This window comes from Augochlora pura, chromosome 1, assembly GCF_028453695.1.
Source record: "Augochlora pura isolate Apur16 chromosome 1, APUR_v2.2.1, whole genome shotgun sequence".
NCBI lineage: Eukaryota > Metazoa > Arthropoda > Insecta > Hymenoptera > Halictidae > Augochlora > Augochlora pura.
The window spans coordinates 6731427-6749725 of record NC_135772.1 but is presented as its reverse complement, the minus strand read 5'-3'; the positions used below and the strand labels follow the sequence as shown (position 1 = coordinate 6749725).

At 33.9% G+C, this 18299-nt stretch overlaps 3 protein-coding genes across 15 annotated transcripts in view; 2 read left to right on the top strand and 1 right to left on the bottom strand.

Moving 5' to 3' along the window:
* The first annotated feature begins 80 nt into the window (after positions 1-80).
* On the top strand, positions 81-3125 carry LOC144469233 (esterase AGAP003155). 2 transcript variants are annotated; one of them, XM_078179264.1, is made up of 6 exons: positions 81-96; positions 1455-1662; positions 1736-1895; positions 2021-2215; positions 2283-2423; positions 2511-3125. In XM_078179264.1, exons 2-6 carry the CDS (start codon positions 1642-1644, stop codon positions 2651-2653), a joined length of 660 nt encoding a protein of 219 aa, XP_078035390.1. In that variant the 5' UTR covers positions 81-96; positions 1455-1641; the 3' UTR covers positions 2654-3125. The 2 variants fall into 2 exon arrangements, with proteins under 2 accessions (XP_078035390.1, XP_078035383.1); XM_078179257.1 differs by lacking the exon at positions 81-96 and having other exon boundaries at positions 1323-1662.
* A 113-nt stretch (positions 3126-3238) lies between these two features.
* On the bottom strand, positions 3239-5895 carry Elob (transcription elongation factor elongin B). 2 transcript variants are annotated; one of them, XM_078179286.1, is made up of 3 exons: positions 5757-5895; positions 5567-5676; positions 3239-5374 (listed from the first exon to the last, which is right to left on the bottom strand). In XM_078179286.1, exons 2-3 carry the CDS (start codon positions 5646-5648, stop codon positions 5103-5105), a joined length of 354 nt encoding a protein of 117 aa, XP_078035412.1. In that variant the 5' UTR covers positions 5649-5676; positions 5757-5895; the 3' UTR covers positions 3239-5102. The 2 variants fall into 2 exon arrangements, with proteins under 2 accessions (XP_078035412.1, XP_078035403.1); XM_078179277.1 differs by having other exon boundaries at positions 5567-5660.
* A 1414-nt stretch (positions 5896-7309) lies between these two features.
* LOC144475406 (phosphatidylcholine:ceramide cholinephosphotransferase 2) overlaps positions 7310-18299 on the top strand; it is a 46163-nt gene continuing 35173 nt past the window's right edge. For 3 of the 11 annotated variants that reach the window (XM_078192140.1, XM_078191456.1, XM_078192227.1), the window contains exon 1: positions 8390-8781. Coding sequence is in view for 5 of the 11 variants with exons in the window: in XM_078191707.1 (XP_078047833.1) it covers positions 8660-8739 (80 nt within the window). In the remaining 6 variants the exon portion in view is untranslated. Of the gene's footprint in view, positions 7575-7683; positions 7888-8389; positions 9052-10358; positions 10455-12051; positions 12646-15437; positions 16013-18299 lie in introns of those variants that run through there. The other 8 variants (XM_078191707.1, XM_078191625.1, XM_078191789.1 and 5 more) reach the window with 7 other exon arrangements.

Sequence of the window (18299 nt, the reverse complement as noted above, 5' to 3'; positions counted from 1 at the left end):
ATTGTAAAATTCTATTTGTAAAGGAGCTTCAACTTTCAAATAAGTTAAATCTATTGCGTCCAGTGTATTAGTGAAAGTTGTTCAATTTACTTCGAGGTAAATATGTTTCTTGAAAATGTATCATGGTGATAGATTATAGTGGCGAAAAATGAATTACAAAAATTAACAAATTTTCAACTTCGATGCGGCACTTTTTGCCCTTGCCGATTAATTTCAGCTTTTGCACAGGTTAGTTTTCAATCTCATGGCATAATTCAGGGGATGTACCAAAAAAATTCAATGCTCGAAAAATAGAAAACATTAACTATCTACGATTATTTTTATAGTTATAAATATTAAGGAAGCAGAAATAAGAAATTTATTAATGAAAGAATTTTAATTTCATATACGCACTAATGAATTTGCGTATTTAAGAGATTTTTAATTAACTCGGTGCGGAGATAATCCGCAACCATCAATTTGACTTTTCTGAATTTACTTGGCTGCATTCTGAAGCGACGGTTATGTTTCGGATATTTTCTGTCAATTACTCTAAATTGAGATACTATTCCCTTGCAATATTTAATCGGTACATTTAATCACTAGGAGTTTCGATTATTCGGTCATTTGCCCATCGATCAGTTGATTATTTGGTCATTTTTCTAATCAATTATTTTATTAATTCGGTCATTTTGCTATTCGGCCATTTGGTTATCCGATCATTTTGATAATAGATTATTTACATACTTGATCATTTGATTATTTAGTTATTTAGTCAATCGGTCATTTGCCTAATCGATCATGTGTACTTAATTGTTAGCGAGTGTAGATGGCTACTGTTTTATGCAATCATGTGTACGGTGCAGAGATGGAGAGGCAACGGGTCGAGTTTCGTCGTCGGGATTTCTTCCTGTTCCAGGATTATAACGCAGCTTACTTTTGATATCAAGTAGTGAGTCAATATTTAAAGAAATGATTTTCTTTAGAACTTATAGAACCTTTTACCGAATACAGTGACCAAAGGATTGCCCGATATCAGTATATTGAATAACTTTCTTTCGATTGATTGTGTCGAGGCCTGCTCGTCGGTTTATGGCGGTGACCGCGCGCTCGGGACGGTCGAAATTGGCTACGGTGTGGGCCTGTCACCCGCGCTTTCGGAAAATAGTAATTTCGGCCGGTCTCGAGGCGTAGGGCTCATCTTAAGCGTTTTATCATTATTACCGGGCCATAAACTTTGGGCCCTCAGAGGGCCCAGGGGGCTATAAGGTAACAGATTTTATTATGTGAAGTTTCTTTAAAATTCAAATTTCGCTCCGCATGTCTCTGATGTCGCACTAATCGAATAGATGTGCGAAAGAGTAAGACCGCGAGCACGGTAGAATGAAACAAGCTACATCGTTCGTCGACGTGACTTATTCCACATGTAGTTGTGCTTATTTTGTGCTATTCCCTTTTTCTTTTTGATTGTGAAGGCAGCACTGCCTTACCAGTAAATCGCAAACCAATCAGAACTATGAAAACTTGCATACTGACCCTCGCTAACGAATCGTGTTGCAACCTGGAGATGTGCAGGTATATGATGAAGTTATTCTCATAACTTTGACCGAATACAATAATAGTTGAATTGGTTATTTTAAATAATTTCAACATCCCTCAAATATGGCAAATACAAAATTACGAGTGAGCAATTATTAAAAATTCTATTTAAGTTTAAATTTAAATGAATAGTACTTTCATGAAATACATATTTTAGATAATTGCTATTCATGGATATGCTCAATCAGATTCTATTTTTTATACGAAATTAGGATCTTTGAGGAAAGGCTTCAAAAAAGAAGTGGAGTTTACGTTTCTACGAGCTCCACATAATGTTTCAATGAAAAGTAATTTTGGCATTGATGAATCAGGAGAAGGTACGTAATTTAGAAAATTTAATTTTTACAAAATAAAAATTTATAATATAAGGTTTTATATAACTACTTTGTATAAAACTATGAGTGAATAAATATTAAACAGCACTTTATGTTACTTGTTTTAGGGTATGGATGGTGGTTTAATACAGAAGATCATATATTTAAAGCAATTACACCAAGTCCATTATGTGTAGGTTTTGAAGATAGTATAGAGTTAATAAAAAAAGAATTTCAAAAGTCTGGGCCATTTGATGGTATTTTGGGATTCTCACAAGGAGGAGCATTTGCTACTATACTTTGTTGTATGCAACAGAAAAAATGTAAGCAAATATTATGACAAGTATAAACTATGTAAAGAAATTCAAATAAAAATTATTTATTTTTCAGTACTGGAATTTCAATTTAATTTTGCAATTATTATATCAGGATTTAAGTCACTATGTGCACCTCATGCAATATATTACGATGACAAAATAAATATACCCTCATTACATATATATGGAGATACGGATCAAATTATACCAACAGGTTAATCTTCCATAATTTATTGAAGGAAATAGTAGTAATATATTATTAAAATACTGTGGTAAAAATAACAATGTTACTGTTTTACAGAAATGGCAGAGAAAGTTAGTGAATTATTTATAAATAAGAAAATAGTAAAACATGAAGGTGGCCACTATATACCAAGTAAAAAAGACTTTTATAAAGATTTTATTATGGAAATGTTAGCGAATAAAACTAAAAATAATTGTTAATATTACTATGGTGTGTACAAAAATTGGTACAATACAGAATAATGTTGTAGTAATATTGTGTAGTTAACTCAGTGTATTTATTATTTCTTTTAAATAGATCATAGTATAAATACAAAACCCAATGATGTTTAAAATAGCTAAAAGTCAATGTACTTTTCATTACACGCTAATACTAACGTGCCTTTCAATTATTAAAAGAAGCTGAAATTATGAAAAGAAATCTGAACGAAAGAAAAATAAGTCTTTTTAGTTGTAATTCTTTTTATAGTTGCATTTGTGTTATATATATATAGTCTGGTTTCATAGCTGAGTTAATTCATTGTTGATCTGTATTTTAATATTTAATAACTATCAAGATATATACATATATACAAAATTAATTTTGAAAATTAATTTTGTCATAAACTGAGTTATTTAAAAATAAATTTTATTATTTATTTTTCCTTTCTTTGTATCTAGTCAATCACCTTTAACCCACATATACAGTACAAAATGTATCATCTGCTTTATCATCCACTGACTAATAGAAGTTAACATTTATGTGGATTGTGAAATGTTTATAATTACTATTAAACAATATTAATATTATAGATTCATAATATTAGTAAATTTATTTATACTAGATAGTCAAATACAAATACCATAGAATATGCGCTAGAAAAATCATTAAATGTTTATATTTAGACTTTTACATAGCAATCAAGCTAAAAACTACTATCTTACACTATTTTTGGAGAATTAAGTTTTTAAAACTAAGTTAAATTAAAATGTAGTAAATCATGCCTTATGTTGTCCAATAAAGTGGTGTACACTACTTACTTAAATTAGTTACATTATAGTTATTCAGATCATGCATGTTCTCATGAAAATGTATTAGATATTGAATGCTTAAGTAAATATTACCAATATTGGTTTGTACACTGTAATTCAGCATAATTTGTAGAATTATTATTATTATATAATCTAATATTGCAGAAAAACATACGTTATTGACATTATACATTTAAAATATCATTAGAATGCCGATGATATTAAACTACATTTAAGAGGATCTTCTACTGTAAACTACTAAGAATATTCGATGTTTTTTGTATTTTCTTAAAGGATATAGACTTACAAAATATATATGCAAAAGTATATCACCGAACTCCTAAAATTATCGAAATTATACATATTGCTGAGTAACGTTATACATGTTTGAACGGTTCGATCCTTAACTGCGCTGTTACTACAAGTAGATCTCTCTACCGCTTTGTAGGACCCTCTCTTTGTCAAGATTTGCGGTTGCAACGTGGAGTATAGTGAGCCTTTGTAGGAAACATATTCAAATCTAAGCAAACTGACAGAAGCAAAGAAAATCAAGGAGCAATTAGTATACCATTGTGTCAGAAAATGAAAAATTAGAGGAGACAACGTAAAAATTTCACGAGCACTGGGTAACAGAATCTGCAAATTTGAACAAGAATCCTGATCTTGCAGCTTAGCTATATGATTTTGGTGAGAAAATACAGGAAAACTTTAAACGTGTCTTTCTCAAAACAACTTCTTTTTAATTCATTCGTTTAAAATTCGACTCGTTTTATTTCTTTTCAGTCTTCTAAAGATAAAACAATAAAGAAATCGATGTTTTAACTTCAAAATGCTGCCATTTTTTTAGTTACCAATATCTTTTAATCCTTCTGACACCTATTTTCGGAGTAAGTAAGAAGTTGCGTTATTTCTTCATACAAAAAAATACCAGGGGAACAAAGAAGATCATGTTTTACAGTAGAAGATCCACTTAATGAATTCTATACCATTGTGTTTTAATATACATAAATCGGTATATATGTATATTATTGTATAGTACTATGTAAATACTTCGATTCTGTAAACTGTTTTCAGTTCGGATTATCTATAATTTAAATCCAATTTATTCATTACAATATCTTATCAATTTTTTAAACTGCAATATTTTTTAAAACATATTTTATACGTGCTGTATCAATTTTGTATTTATAATTCTGTATGACAGATGTATTAATCACATTTTTCATTTATAAAATGTAATAAATAGAAATGTTAAACTTCATACTCAAAATGATTGTTTCTTAAATGGATTATAAAACGGAAACAACTGTAGAAACTAATATTAAATGCTTTTATAATCAGTGTATTTTCATTACACGAATAAAATAATAAATATCATTCTCATTGATACTTTGTAAAATTTTAAAAATTATCTTTTATTTTATATTGCATTGAAAAATTATGGAAATTTATAGTAAATAACATATACTGAAAATATTTGAGGTAAATAAACAAAAACATCTTAAAAGACTATGAAACTAAGTTATAATAAATTTATATTAATATGTTATAAGATTTGCATAGTGCTTACTTAAGCTTTTTTTTTAATATTTGACAATCATAATATTATAATGAATTCAACACTTTATCGTCAACTGACTCAATGCTTAGGAATGAGACTAGGCATATGATCAAAGTCACTGTTTTCTTGAGACTTCATCACATCTGGTAGGTCAGGTGGTATTGAGTAAGGAGTAATCGATAAGGGTTCAAATTGACCATTTTCTTCACATATGGCTAATCCTATTAATGCAGGACATTGGGGTTTTGTTGACACAGATGTTATTCCATATGCTGATAAACTTTGATAATCTAACATTACTGTATTATCCTTGTACAACTTTTGATTTGCGGGTGGTACTTTTATTATACCTACAAAATAATAATAATTAATCAGTTAATCATCGCAACATCTATTTTACATGTTTAGTTTGTATAATATAATTAATAAATACTTATTAATCAAGAAGGAAACAGCTATTGATTTAATAGTAATGTTTATTTGAAACGATTGTCACATTTAGTTTCTTTAATTCCTAGATATATACATTATGCATTTTTTACCTTCAATCATATTTTTAACTTCCTTAACTGAAGTATGTTCCGTAGCATTAGTAAATATAGTCATATTTTTTCGTCGAATCATAAGGAATACATCCTACGATGAAAATGTTCTTTAAAGATGAGGTTATGTGATAGAGAAGTAAATGGAAGCAATATTATGAAAAATAATGCAATATTATTCGAAACTTACCATTATATATTTAACTATATAACTATCACCGATAAGAATGACTATTATGCAGCTTTTAACAATACTCTTTTGATTGTTATTATGTTGCTGATTCGCAGGTTAGAGTGAAAAATTGAAGGGAGACATTCATGGACATCTGTGTCATATAAAAGAAGCTTTACGATTGGTTCCTTTTTTTGAACTGTGTACGTCTATACACACATACATGTTATACATATATATTATGTAGTGAATTATCATTTTTTCTTTAATCTATTATAAACCAATTTTAAATATTATTAAAATCAATGAATTTAAAATGAAAATGACATAATAAATGTTAATCGTGTACTCTTAACATAGATAACATTTTGAAATTCGATTGAAATAAATATTTCCAAGCTATTTGTATTAAGCATTTAAAAGAAGACACTGGTACTCTCATTAATTGTTTTCTATCTTTTGTAGATACGAAATTTTTAGTGAAAACGTTTACAAACCTATGTGTGTATGACATTTCCATGTCACTTTTATTTATAAAATACGTTGGCACCATTTGGCGAGAAAAACTTGGACACCTTATTATAAACAAACCACATATGTAATTGAATTCATCTAAGTATGTGAATAGACAAAAATATACTGAAGTGCTTGCCTATTTGCCTTTCTATGTTAAATCGTATTAAACTTGATCCATCAACGTTTTCTTTGTAACAATATTACGTTGGCATAGATGTTACAATTTTTAATATTATTTAATTATTTTCACAAAACATAAACAGTGGCCAATATTACTAAAAAATACAATACGGTTTAAAACATGTTCACCAAAAATAAAAAATGTAATTTTAAATAAATAGAATTAAAACGATTTGAGTAATATTTCAAAACAAAGCATGAAACTACCCCGATCTTCATCAATAAATTAAGTAGCTAATAAAGATGATCAATATGAGGTAAAACTTACTATTAAAAGGAAAGATAATTCCATTTGCTTTTATTTTTTTATGAAAAATGCAGAAATTGAACGCTACAAATTGTTATCTAAGGGAAAACGAAATTCCCTTTTAGATTAAGTACCTCGAAGGAACACTTTTCTGTATAAAAAGAAACATCGTAGGGTAAGGAATAACACGCTTTTTTTTAGTTTAGCAAGCATTATCTAAAAATTGCGTTATACTTAAATAAATTACTAAAATTTTCATTAATCGTACATTTACCTTTTTAATCATTTGCATCAGAGTGTAATATAGATCGTGTTTGTTTACAGTATTCTAACTGTTTAATATTTATGCAGCAAATTGGCAAAATCTGAAAAGCATAGACTGATAATAAGCTGTAATACTTGTACATCTGTAGTTTCCAAGGGAAGGTCCTTGGCCTTAGGAACGCGACAGTGTCGAACATTCGTGAATGAATTTCCCTTCCGCAATGACGTCATTGGTTACCATCGGCTCACCAGATTCGTCCATGAGAAAAGCGCGATCTATGAAGAAGCGCTTGCGCTTTTCGGAACGACCCCTGTGCGGCGCTTGTGAGCTTTCCAGCGGAGACTCTGTGGAGGCTCCGGTGCCTTTTCGGTCGCAGCTCGAGTTTCATTGTGACGAGACGAGATGTGACCGTGGCATCTGTTGGCGGACCACTTCTTCCGGAAAGTAAAGCGATCATGAGACCGTGAAGATATTTGACAAGGGAACGTCGCAGTAATACGTGACTGAATCCGTCGCGATATATCCTGGTGCACTCTGAATGTATCGTGATTAATATTTCGAATATCGTGCGGCTTTGAAGGTCTCCAAGGGGGAGGAAAATTGCTAGAGAAAAAACAAGAAATAAAAGGTATCCACGAATGTTTTCACTGTGTGTTGAGATACCGTTGTTATTCGTGCGACCACTTTTGAGTGCACGAGCACGCTTTACTTTCGATTGATCGATAACCGTGAATTAGGTCGTCCACGAGTCGCGCCCCGAATAGTGGAAATATACGCAAAAAACCATCGAAGGTGAAGAAATTTGTTTCATTGGTGTTGGAGCAAACACCGGCCGACGTATCTGACGATCTTACATGTCTTTGAGCTACGTTCGCGTATATGATGAACTTACAGCTGCTCGTAATCAAAACGGATTACTGTTGGAGGCTAGCGTACTTTAGGTAAGCTAGTAACATTCTCACCAAGCTGCTTCTGCTTTCAACACTTGTCTGTTAATGTTAAGCTTGCTTGCCGATATTCCATGTGGACGTTTATCATATCCGGCAAAGTTGGATCAGTTACAACATAATCGTATCATGTCCTTATTTCAATAGTTTATCACACAATTCGAAAATGCCCATTTAATTGATTGAATGATTACTTTATTTGTGGAGCTCCAATTTGTAAATTACTAGCTTAAAAATTGTTGAACACATTTACTATGAAATAGTATGGTTCTTATTGTAGTTAATGGTTTGTTTATATAGTGTAATAATAGTTTATCGAACGTATTTTCTTTCCATTAAGAAATGTGCTTCGATGAATTTTGACAGAACGTTAAATTGAATTTACCGCCAGAAATGTAGATGTCGATACGTTGCTTTGTAACAACTGTCGGTAATAAATTCTGTTTAACTTCAACGATCGCCACTATGCGCGTGACGCTTTAAAAGAATCGGATGGACTGTGCGAGAAGAAAATGCGACGATGGTTCAGAACGCTTCGAGTTTCTCGACCTGTCCCTATCGGTCTTCCCGTTCGGGACTGTCCGGCTGACGCCATCTTCTTTCTTCTTTTTTTTATTTTCATGTCAACTAAAGTGACAACTTTCGGGAACTATACGGCATACAGTGAATTGTTCGTGGAGTACGCGATGTGAGTGCGGATAGCAAGTGCGATGAACAAACATTAAACATTCGTCGGAATCGAAAACGATAGTGTGAACACGCGGATATGAGTTGCGTCGTAACTCTAGCCTGCATCCCTGAAAGATTGCGAGCCATAAAGAAGTCGTTAGCCATCCAAGTGTCCATGTAAAAGTCATTCACTAGAACTCTTCCCCCTTTGAAGTATTGGTTAGTTTATGTGTTGTTTGTTAAATGTGTTTCTTTTGCCTTCCTGTTGCACACTCGTGGAACGCATTGTCCCGAATGGGTCCGCAAATCGGGCCCTCTACATTTATTGGTTATGTTTCTGTTACAATCGTTTGTCGTAAATCGCACGCTTCTCTAGCACATACCGAGTAGTGAGAGACTAAAAAGATACAGTAGTGCGTGTATGTAGTAAAGTAAAATGCACAAGTTAAGATTGCCTGTCAAGGTCGAATTGCCCAGTGCTTTAACAAGGTATGGTGGATATTTGATCTAGAGGTATCGATATTGTTGCTTCTACCTTTCGTTTTTCCTTATTATAATATTCTTCCGTTGGCGTGTTGCCGTAAAGCTCCCTACAATCAGATTGTAAACAACCGTGTCACAAGGATGGCTGAATAGGATCCAGTCGTTTAATATTTATTTGTAATTGCATGACACGATTTTATTTCGAATACGCAGTTCAATCTATTTGTGTCCTCTACGGAACTTTAAAATAGCTATAGTAATTGTATGTTTTAAATAGAAGAGCAGCATTGTTGTTGCATGGTTGGAACAATTTAAAATTCGAGGCTGCTTTTTCCTTTCCTAAATAGGAAATACTGGTATTATATGTTATCATTCGAACTTTTTCATAATATTGAGTGCATCGTAAAATACACCATATTAATAAGGTTTGTATTATATAGCGTTTTATACGTCACGTGTGTCAAAAGTGTACGCATGTGATTATTCATCGTCGCAATCTATTCAAGTATCAGAGTTCACTAAATTGTGATTATTAACGCATTCTGATAATTCCAGGAATTGCATTGACGAGCTCGTGATATTTAGTGACATAACTCTAGCGTTTTTTCAACGCTATGGTGCGCAAATTAATATTTAACCAAAATATTTCTTTAAATATAAACAATGTCAAATACTTTGCTTATACTATTTACTACTAAGATTAACTGGTAAAACGATGACTATATCGTTAATAATATTACGAATTACTGGGTGTATTAGTCGGACAAAGCGGTAAATCATAATCTTTACACATCATTGTGTGTGTGTATTTATTATCAATAATGATATTACAATGCATGCAATTACAAATTTCCATCGCAAACTCCTTATCCAAAGCTAGATTGGTCATTGACCGTCGTAAAATTAGCGTCTTCTCGCAGGAAATCAGATTAAAATGTTTACTAAATACTTACTTCTTTTCATTTAGATTTGGGTAAAGTCGTAATGAGACCATGACTAACGTGTTGTTGTATTCCGAGTTTCGCTCTATTCCAAACTGGAAAAAAGTTAGATAAATTGACTAATAACTCACGAGCTTTCAAAGAATTTGAGTCGTTTGTGTTGGCATAACGAAACGATAACTTTGTCGTTCCGACGATCACTGGATGCTTGTTCCTCTCTATTAATTGAGCCGCGGTGTTGAGACGTTTATGTCGCCAATTTTATGGAAAGTATATGGCCTTGGCAGTCATAAAACCTAATGCAAGCTGCATGACTCCGCCCATCTAACTCTCCTACCATCGGGTTTCTCGTTTCCAGCGGCACGACGAACCTTTCGCGTAGTGTCTTTATGGACAAGACACCAACTGGGTGTCTCTCGCGTTCTCAGGGGGCTGTTTATAACTAGGATTTCTAATTTGTTCTTTCAAGTAAGTCAGTAACATTTAACTGCTTAGATATGTCTATCCTCTTTGACGGACTTATATAAATATGCAAATGAATACATCTAATCATTTGTTACGAACGTTATGATAGCGTGACATAGTTGAATACGAGTACGAGTGCGATAATTCACTCCTGTTGTAGGAACTTTAAACGAATGGTGATATAAGTGTTTCGTTTTTTCTGTAAACACGTTCTCCGTGCGCGGATGAACTAATTTCGGGCTAAGTGCATTATCATTTTTTAAACGTTCGTGCCGGGGAAGGAATGGAAACTCGATTATCGGTGCACCGCGTGTACTTCGGAATAAGTGATCGATCGTTTGCGGTCGCCTGTCGAAGGGCGACGGAGTACAATCGAGATTCCTCCGAACCACCTGTGCGTGTTTCCGAGTGCGCGCGTTCTCGCGGTTTGTCGAGTGCACGTGCACCGAACGTACCGTGCTGAAAACAAGCGCGGTCTATTCGACTCGTCTCGATTCGTCTCTGCTCGACTCGAGCGCTTACCTATGTTACGATTTCGAAGTGTATTTTCGGCACCGCACCTATCACGAGACCTTGCACACTCATCTCCAGCTTCCTACTCGATCATTGTCGGGATATTCGAATACGACTCACATAAAATAGTGATCCCTTTCGTCTTCTCTCGGTGATTCAATGATTCAATGTAGACCGGATAAGATGGAACGAATCCAGTGACATGTATGATTTCTAAAGAACATTGCTGAGCTCGTACTCACCGATTAAAACGAAACTTTAAAGGTGAAAAATAAAAAGTGTAAGATAGTGATATTTAGATATGTTGGTAAAAAACGATTAGCTTCCACAAATATGCGAAGCAGTAGGGATATGAGTTGTGATCAACCTAACAGTGAACCAAAAAAGACAATATCTTATCATTAGTTTCTTATACATGATTTCAATTTACAAAAGCATTAGTGATAGAAATACAACTGAAGGAGCTTCAGAAACTTGTAGAATCACTTAACATTGCCCCGAATTCCAATCACAGAAAGGAAGCTTATTTTTATGCGAATCTCTAGGGTAGTAAAGCCGATTACTGTGGAGTAATTAATTGCTGTGACCGTGCTTTGTTTTCGATTATAATTAGCTTTACATTTATCAAATAAGGCATGTATTTTTATTTAGGCACATAAAATAGAAGAATAACAAACTGGAAGACTAAAATATATAATACATCTTATTTGATAAATTTAAAGATAAATATGTCGGAAAACAAAACGAAGAGACAAACAATAGTTGATAACCCCACAGTAATCGGCTCTACTATTCTACCTTCCGCAACAATTGGCGTGAGCGAGACTCTGCAACGTCTCTCGATAGAAGTCGAAATAATTTCGTGCATATGTGTTTCCGGGTGCCGGGTATTTCAAGAATCGTCGGTAACGCAAATCATGCAGACACCTTCGAACGTGACCGAGCTCTGCCGACGTAGTTACGGGAACCGGCCAGTGTTCTTGACGTCGTACCTTTCGCGAGACCTTGCAGGCACCCGCTCGAATCGGACTGCTCGTCTGAACGCGTTGAATATTCACCGTTGGAATCTGGATTGCGTCGGAGATCGATCGGTGGTGTCGTTAACGATGCGAATATAGACATCATTGATACACAGTGGTTGAGCGTCGGGAGCGTCGAGCACGGCGCCAACAACGCGAGACGAATCACGACGCCCAAACGTGATTGAGTAATTACGATCGCGGCTCCGAACCGATTCATTCTGCCACTTGAGTCGCGTCCCGTTCCTCCTTGAAATCGGTCGAATTTTTCCGCGTAGATCGGCAGTAGTTCTCGGTCGAGGGTCTGGGTTCGAGGAGCACCCTCGACCCAGCTGATTGAACGTCGACGAAGTTCTCAATCTTGATCGGAATTCGGAATTGCTCGAGTCTTCGAGCTTTGCGCTTTGTCGGGAGCCTAACGAAGTGCATATCGATGCGCATGTAGGACGACTATAGTTTTCAGTAATATGGTCGCTCCGCTCTTTACCGGCCACATACCATAGCGCAGTCTCTCTTGCTCCCTCTTCTCTTCGCGCCTTCGGTTTCTTTTTCCGTCTTCCTCCTTTTCCTTTGCCTACTTACCGCGAGCTCCGCGGCCCGTAGTACATATTTACGTTGCGCGCGAACATGAAGCCGGTGCAAACTGTTATTTTGCTGGACGCGTAAGTAAAGGAACCCGTCGGACTAACTTTCTGTCTGCTCTTGTTATTTTTCTATTTTATATAAAGCTACTATGATCGCAGCTGACGAATACTATCTTTCATATTACTTGTCGATTTTGAAAAAGTATTTTTTGGTCCGCTAGTTGAATTGATTTGCACAGAGGAACGAGAATAGAGCAGTTGTGACAAAAAATGTAGCGCATTTTTGAAAATTTTTTTCTCTATCAGCACTAAGTTTTACTGATACGTTTGCTGTAAGTGTTTTATGAATTATTTTGTGTAAGATTGATTTTACTGGGTCACTATTTTCACGATTTGAAAAAGGAAATGAGGATATTGAAATGTTGAAGTCGACATGGAGATATATAATGATCTGGTTTGACATCAGGAATTTCGAAAATACAGATACAAAATTTTAAATGGTTAAAGAATAGTTCAAGAAACATGCATTTAAAATTTCGAATTTAAGTTTGTTATCAACTGGATAATGCAAGTTTCAATACACCAAAGTTTGTGAATAAGTATTGCAAACTGTAAAATATACAAATTTTAGACTTACCAACAAGATCTCACAATTAGAACATTATTGAAAGTTGTTAGAAAGAATTGAAAAGAGTATGTAATTTGTTGAACGCATAGATTGCCAATTATTCTACAATATTGTAAAATAATATGTTCTATACTGTTAACCAGTCAGCTGTTTTTAACAAGTATATTCGTTATGCGTAGAAGTAGTTACGATATGATGTTTAAATTGCAATTTTAGTGAAAACTAAATTATATTCATAAATTTTGAAATGTTCTTAATGTTTGGAAGCAAAGACGAAATAAAACGAACAAATAAAAAATAGACATAATTATTATAAAAAAAACTGTGTATAGTGTAAACGAAATATTATTTGTCGAAGTACTATTAGTCATCATTGCATCGCTTACTTTTTGCTACACATTATAGAACATACTTTTCAAAGAGGTTGCAACAGCTGATTGGTTATAAAATATAATAGCATCTAATAAAATAGTTTGCAATTTGGTCTAAATACGGTAAACATCGAAGACAATGTAATGTGTTACTTCACAAGTTGAAAAGAGTTGTATGATGTGGTACCTTCTTGTCGTGCATATTTGACTATTGCTTTAATTGAATTGCCGCGTAAATCGAACATTAATTACACAATTCTTCATCTGCAGTGAAAAATCAATTTTTATACTAATACGTATTATAAGTACTGTAAAGAGCAAATTTTGTTAGAACAAGTTTTTACTTCACGCGAGGAAAATCGAATTAGTTTTGTGTACGTCGTTATTTAACACCAGAACAAGACTTGTTGAAAAGACACGGACTAAACAGTTTTATAATATAGGATTAGTAAGATTGTGAAGAATCATTTCAAGCAAAATTATTACGAAATCACAATAAATATATTCTCGCTATTGTTATTAAATAATATAAAATAATGACTTCAGAGCTCTAGTGTTTGAAAATAATTTTATAACTATGAATGCTGTTACAAGACTTTGTGGTTTCATTACGTCTCGGTAATCGGCATTTTAATGTGCTTAACGGTGCGCTAATTGTTGACCCTATTGCGCGACAAATGTCAATCAACACGGTAAATTATACACAGTAAATTCTGAATGATTTATAATAGAATGCGATCAGAAGTCCAGTGTTCAAGTAGTTTCCAAAGCCATTGTACGTTGTCAGTTGTTCACAATTAGGTTCGCATTAACGACATTCAAGGGTGGAGTCTCTGGATAACAACGTAATCAAATTAATTTTCTGCATGTTGTTAACAAATCTTTGAATATGTACGCATTTATGACGTTTATAAAGTACACGAAAATTTATATTAGTAGGAATTAACGTATTTTCGTTTTATTGTTCTTACAAGAAATTTTCGAATTCAAGAAATAAAATTATTGTTTTATATTAATTTCAATAAAATTATTGTTGAAAATACGGAGTCACTCAGCATCCAAAGAAAATTAATAATTATGTTTTATGAAATTTTGTCTATATTTCGACGAAAAGGTACGTCATACAGTAACTTAATAAAAATATAATTTGTGATTATCTAGGTTTCCTCACAAAAATTACTGCAAATGCTCACTTTCTTCTTCAGATTTTGGAATGACAAAGACTAATATTTTTCTAAAATATTGTAATAATTTCCTAAAAATACCACAATTATATCTTAAAAATACTTTCAAGTAGCAGGCTGAAGAAAAGTTTCGTGTATGCAATTATTTCGGGATGCTGTAGCAAGAACGAGGGTGCACAAAATTTTGTAATTTGTGCGCATCGCAGAATTAAACTGCATGCACTCCAATTACGTTAGTGTCATAATTAGACTGAGAATTTTATGTATTTGTGGCAAAATATGGTTGGTCGTAGTTAAAAGCAGTGAAGTTATTAAAAGAATTGGAAAGATAATACAAGAAAATTTTTCTAATTCTACGTAAATGTCTTCAGTCTACGTACAATAAAAAGTCGGTGGACAATTATGGTGACCACGTCTTTTAATAGATAAGCTGTGGCGACGTTTATCTCCTCAACAAATAAAATAAGTGGTATCGGCTTCTTGGGACCTTTTTTTGTTTGTCGTAAAACAACGGTTTGAGGAACGTGTCGGTTAGTTTTTCTAAACGCTTTTGTGGGAAACGTTTGCTCGACTATGGCTTACGTAAGCGAGCAATTATTTTCTGTTTACGGTCGAGCATGTGTGTGCTCCGCAAGCGTTTTCCATGATTGTAAAAAAAGGATGGAAATAAGTATATGTCGTTTGTGGACAAAGGATGCGGGCGTGTTGCAAGTTATCGGCGACATGTGTCGCTACAGTTGACATAGTTCGTAGTTTGTGGGAACTATTTCTTGAAGTTCACGCGTTATTCGTCGCCGTTAGCAGGAATTAATACGACACTGAGTATATAACAACGAACCGTTGCGTTGTAGTGATGTCTGCTACACTCGATCGGAAATCATATTTCACCGACTGTATCACTTTCGGCCGAAAATAAAATTGTATACACATAATCGAGTGCGTGTTGAGTCAGCAGGAACGATAGTAGCGCGAATGGTTGAAAGTACGAAAGTTGAATCGGGCGTGCATTGGCTCCTGTTAAATGTCTGCATTTACATCGAGCTAGGACAATTGAATGCAAAAAAGTGTCTGTTTGTTAATTAAGAACACAGGAAATAAGTGACGCAGGGAAACTCGTTTCGAGTGCAGCGGAGTTTAGCTTGCAAAATAATATTGCGAACACTTTGCAAGCGTTTGCTGGCGATTTTACTCGCATAGTTTCACCGTTTTGGGGTTCTGGAATTTGATTTATTATCTTGAGGATCCGTGATGGCTGAAAACAGGTATTTCTAATCTAGTTTCTGTAACGAAAATGATTTTTATAATATGAAAGATGCGATTAATATGGTGTCAACGTTTATATTTTCGATATAACGTTCTTCTTTGTAATAAAATTTTTAAATAAGAGGAAGGGGGAAAGATTACTAACGACAACTAGAAGTGCCCTGGAATACATGTAGGATAATAATACATTTCATTTTCAGAATAATATATTTCAGATCGTTTGCAGTTTAAAACCTTGCGTGTATCATGAATGCATAAGGATCCGCAGCCTGGTTATGAAACTGCAGAAATGCAGAAAAATTACTTTTAGATATTTTCATTTAATAAAATTTTAGGTAGCTGCAAATCGTCTGTCTTCCATTTCTATAAACGTTATTATATCTTTCTAATCGTGTCATCATAAGTAGTTACTTATTTCATTAGAATTAAAGGGGTTTTAATTTTGAAATATCGCCTATAAAAATCATCTATGTAAAATAATGATTTAGAATGTTGCAAGATTTTCGTGTACCACGAATGCATACATTTTTTGATAGACAAAGAACTTGGGAAATTCCGAATTATTTTTAATTAAATGTTTGTGGCTTCATCAGAGCGTTAAATTAAGATTGCATTCTGGCAGCAAGTATTCTAACTTTGGGTTTACGTAAACACGATCGACGTATATTTGTTTCGACGGTTAATACGATTCCCCGCGTTAGGAATTATTAGCATCGATTTATTCTATCCTACTGCGTAATTGGTCGTGACCTCGACGGTTTCAACCATTTCTCAAACAATGTTGCTTTATGGAAGTCGTGCCCATATATTGTGAAAACGAATCAATATGGCTGACAATGTGTATTGATAATACAGGGAGACAAAAGTTCGGATCGGTATTGGTATACGAGGAAATAGAATAATGAGGCGGAAACTTGTTCTGTTATTGACAGGGTTACTTAACAAAGTGTAGGTATTAACTTGATGAATTATTGTTTTTAGCACCAAGAAACGCTGCAGACCAATGAATAATCATTTCATGGTCGATGAACATGCTGGACTTGTTCTAATTAAAGAAATTCGAGTATCTAGGAAATACATCGTACAATCAAGCATTCATCGATTCACATTTCTCATTAAAAATTTCAGAAACACATTCCATATTGGGTTATAATTAGACTGCAAAATAAAAGTCTTCACACGATTTCTATTATGATATATGATCGAATAAAAAAGTTTATCGCAAAATTTCTTGTAGAAATGCTTCTACAATGTTAGTAATTGTGAAAGACAAAATCAGACACCATTAATTTTACCTGGTTTGATAGTTTTAGTGTTCATTATAAGGAACAGGATTTCGATAAAAATATATTTTTTCGTTTAACAGTTTTAGTAAATTGCTAGAAATACTAAAAATACACAATTTAATTGCAACAAACTTTAGTCTTTTTGACTAAATAACTGTAAAAAGATAAATCAGGTATCTTTTTGAACAATATCTGGATTTGTAAGGAGAGGTGGTTCCCAAGGTTGACATTCATTTGCTTATGAAATTTGGTATAGTGATAGAGCTTGTAAAGCTGAATCTAATCATATTCGGTTTGGGGACAGAAAGCCTATAGTTTTTGAGATAATTAATGTTAAAGTTATTAATGAGAGGCCACAATAATGTGGTGAATTACGGCGCGAGGGTTCAGGTAGGCTGAATCGAACCTCCCACCTTTCTCCGCTCATTAATATTTTTAGTACTGTGCTATTGTAATGCTATTTCGTTCGCGTTACTGGGAACGGTTGGGTTCCGACCGATGTTCGAACTGTGCACTGATTCACACTGTGCGCACGCTTCATTATTTGGTCGAAGTTGAATCCATTCCACGTAGGAATATCGGTTTTAACGGGTATTGCATACACAATTGTATACGTGCTAATATATCCGTGTATTAACCAAATCAAAGAAATTTAGAAAATTCACATTCACTTTGGTATCGATTTGTGTCCAGAAAATTTCTCTTATCACTGCGCCTCACTTGGTTATACAACTCGACATAGCTGGCTAGTATAATTATTGATATCTCCGAATATGGACTGTTCGTTACGTGATTGCGATTAGTAATCGCGACAAGGGATATCCGTGTCATGCAACTTTTTGATACATCGGTACCGATTACGCCTATCTATGTACACACGGCGAAGATATCCAGGACTGGTTCGTTACCGGGACAGGTATCTGTCCTTGTGGAAGCAAGTTTCGAATAGAATAAACAAGTGTTCGACTTATTCGAGTACTCTACTTGAATTTGTATAAAT

Coding starts and splice junctions, on each gene's coding strand:
- LOC144469233 (XM_078179264.1), top strand. CDS start 1,642: ATGGCAAATACAAAATTACGA. Junction 1,663..1,735: donor TGGCAAATACAAAATTACGA/GTGAGCAATTAT, acceptor TACATATTTTAG/ATAATTGCTATTCATGGATA. Junction 2,424..2,510: donor GGATCAAATTATACCAACAG/GTTAATCTTCCA, acceptor ACTGTTTTACAG/AAATGGCAGAGAAAGTTAGT.
- Elob (XM_078179277.1), bottom strand. Junction 5,375..5,566: donor AGTTAAAAATATGATTGAAG/GTAAAAAATGCA, acceptor ATTATTTTGTAG/GTATAATAAAAGTACCACCC.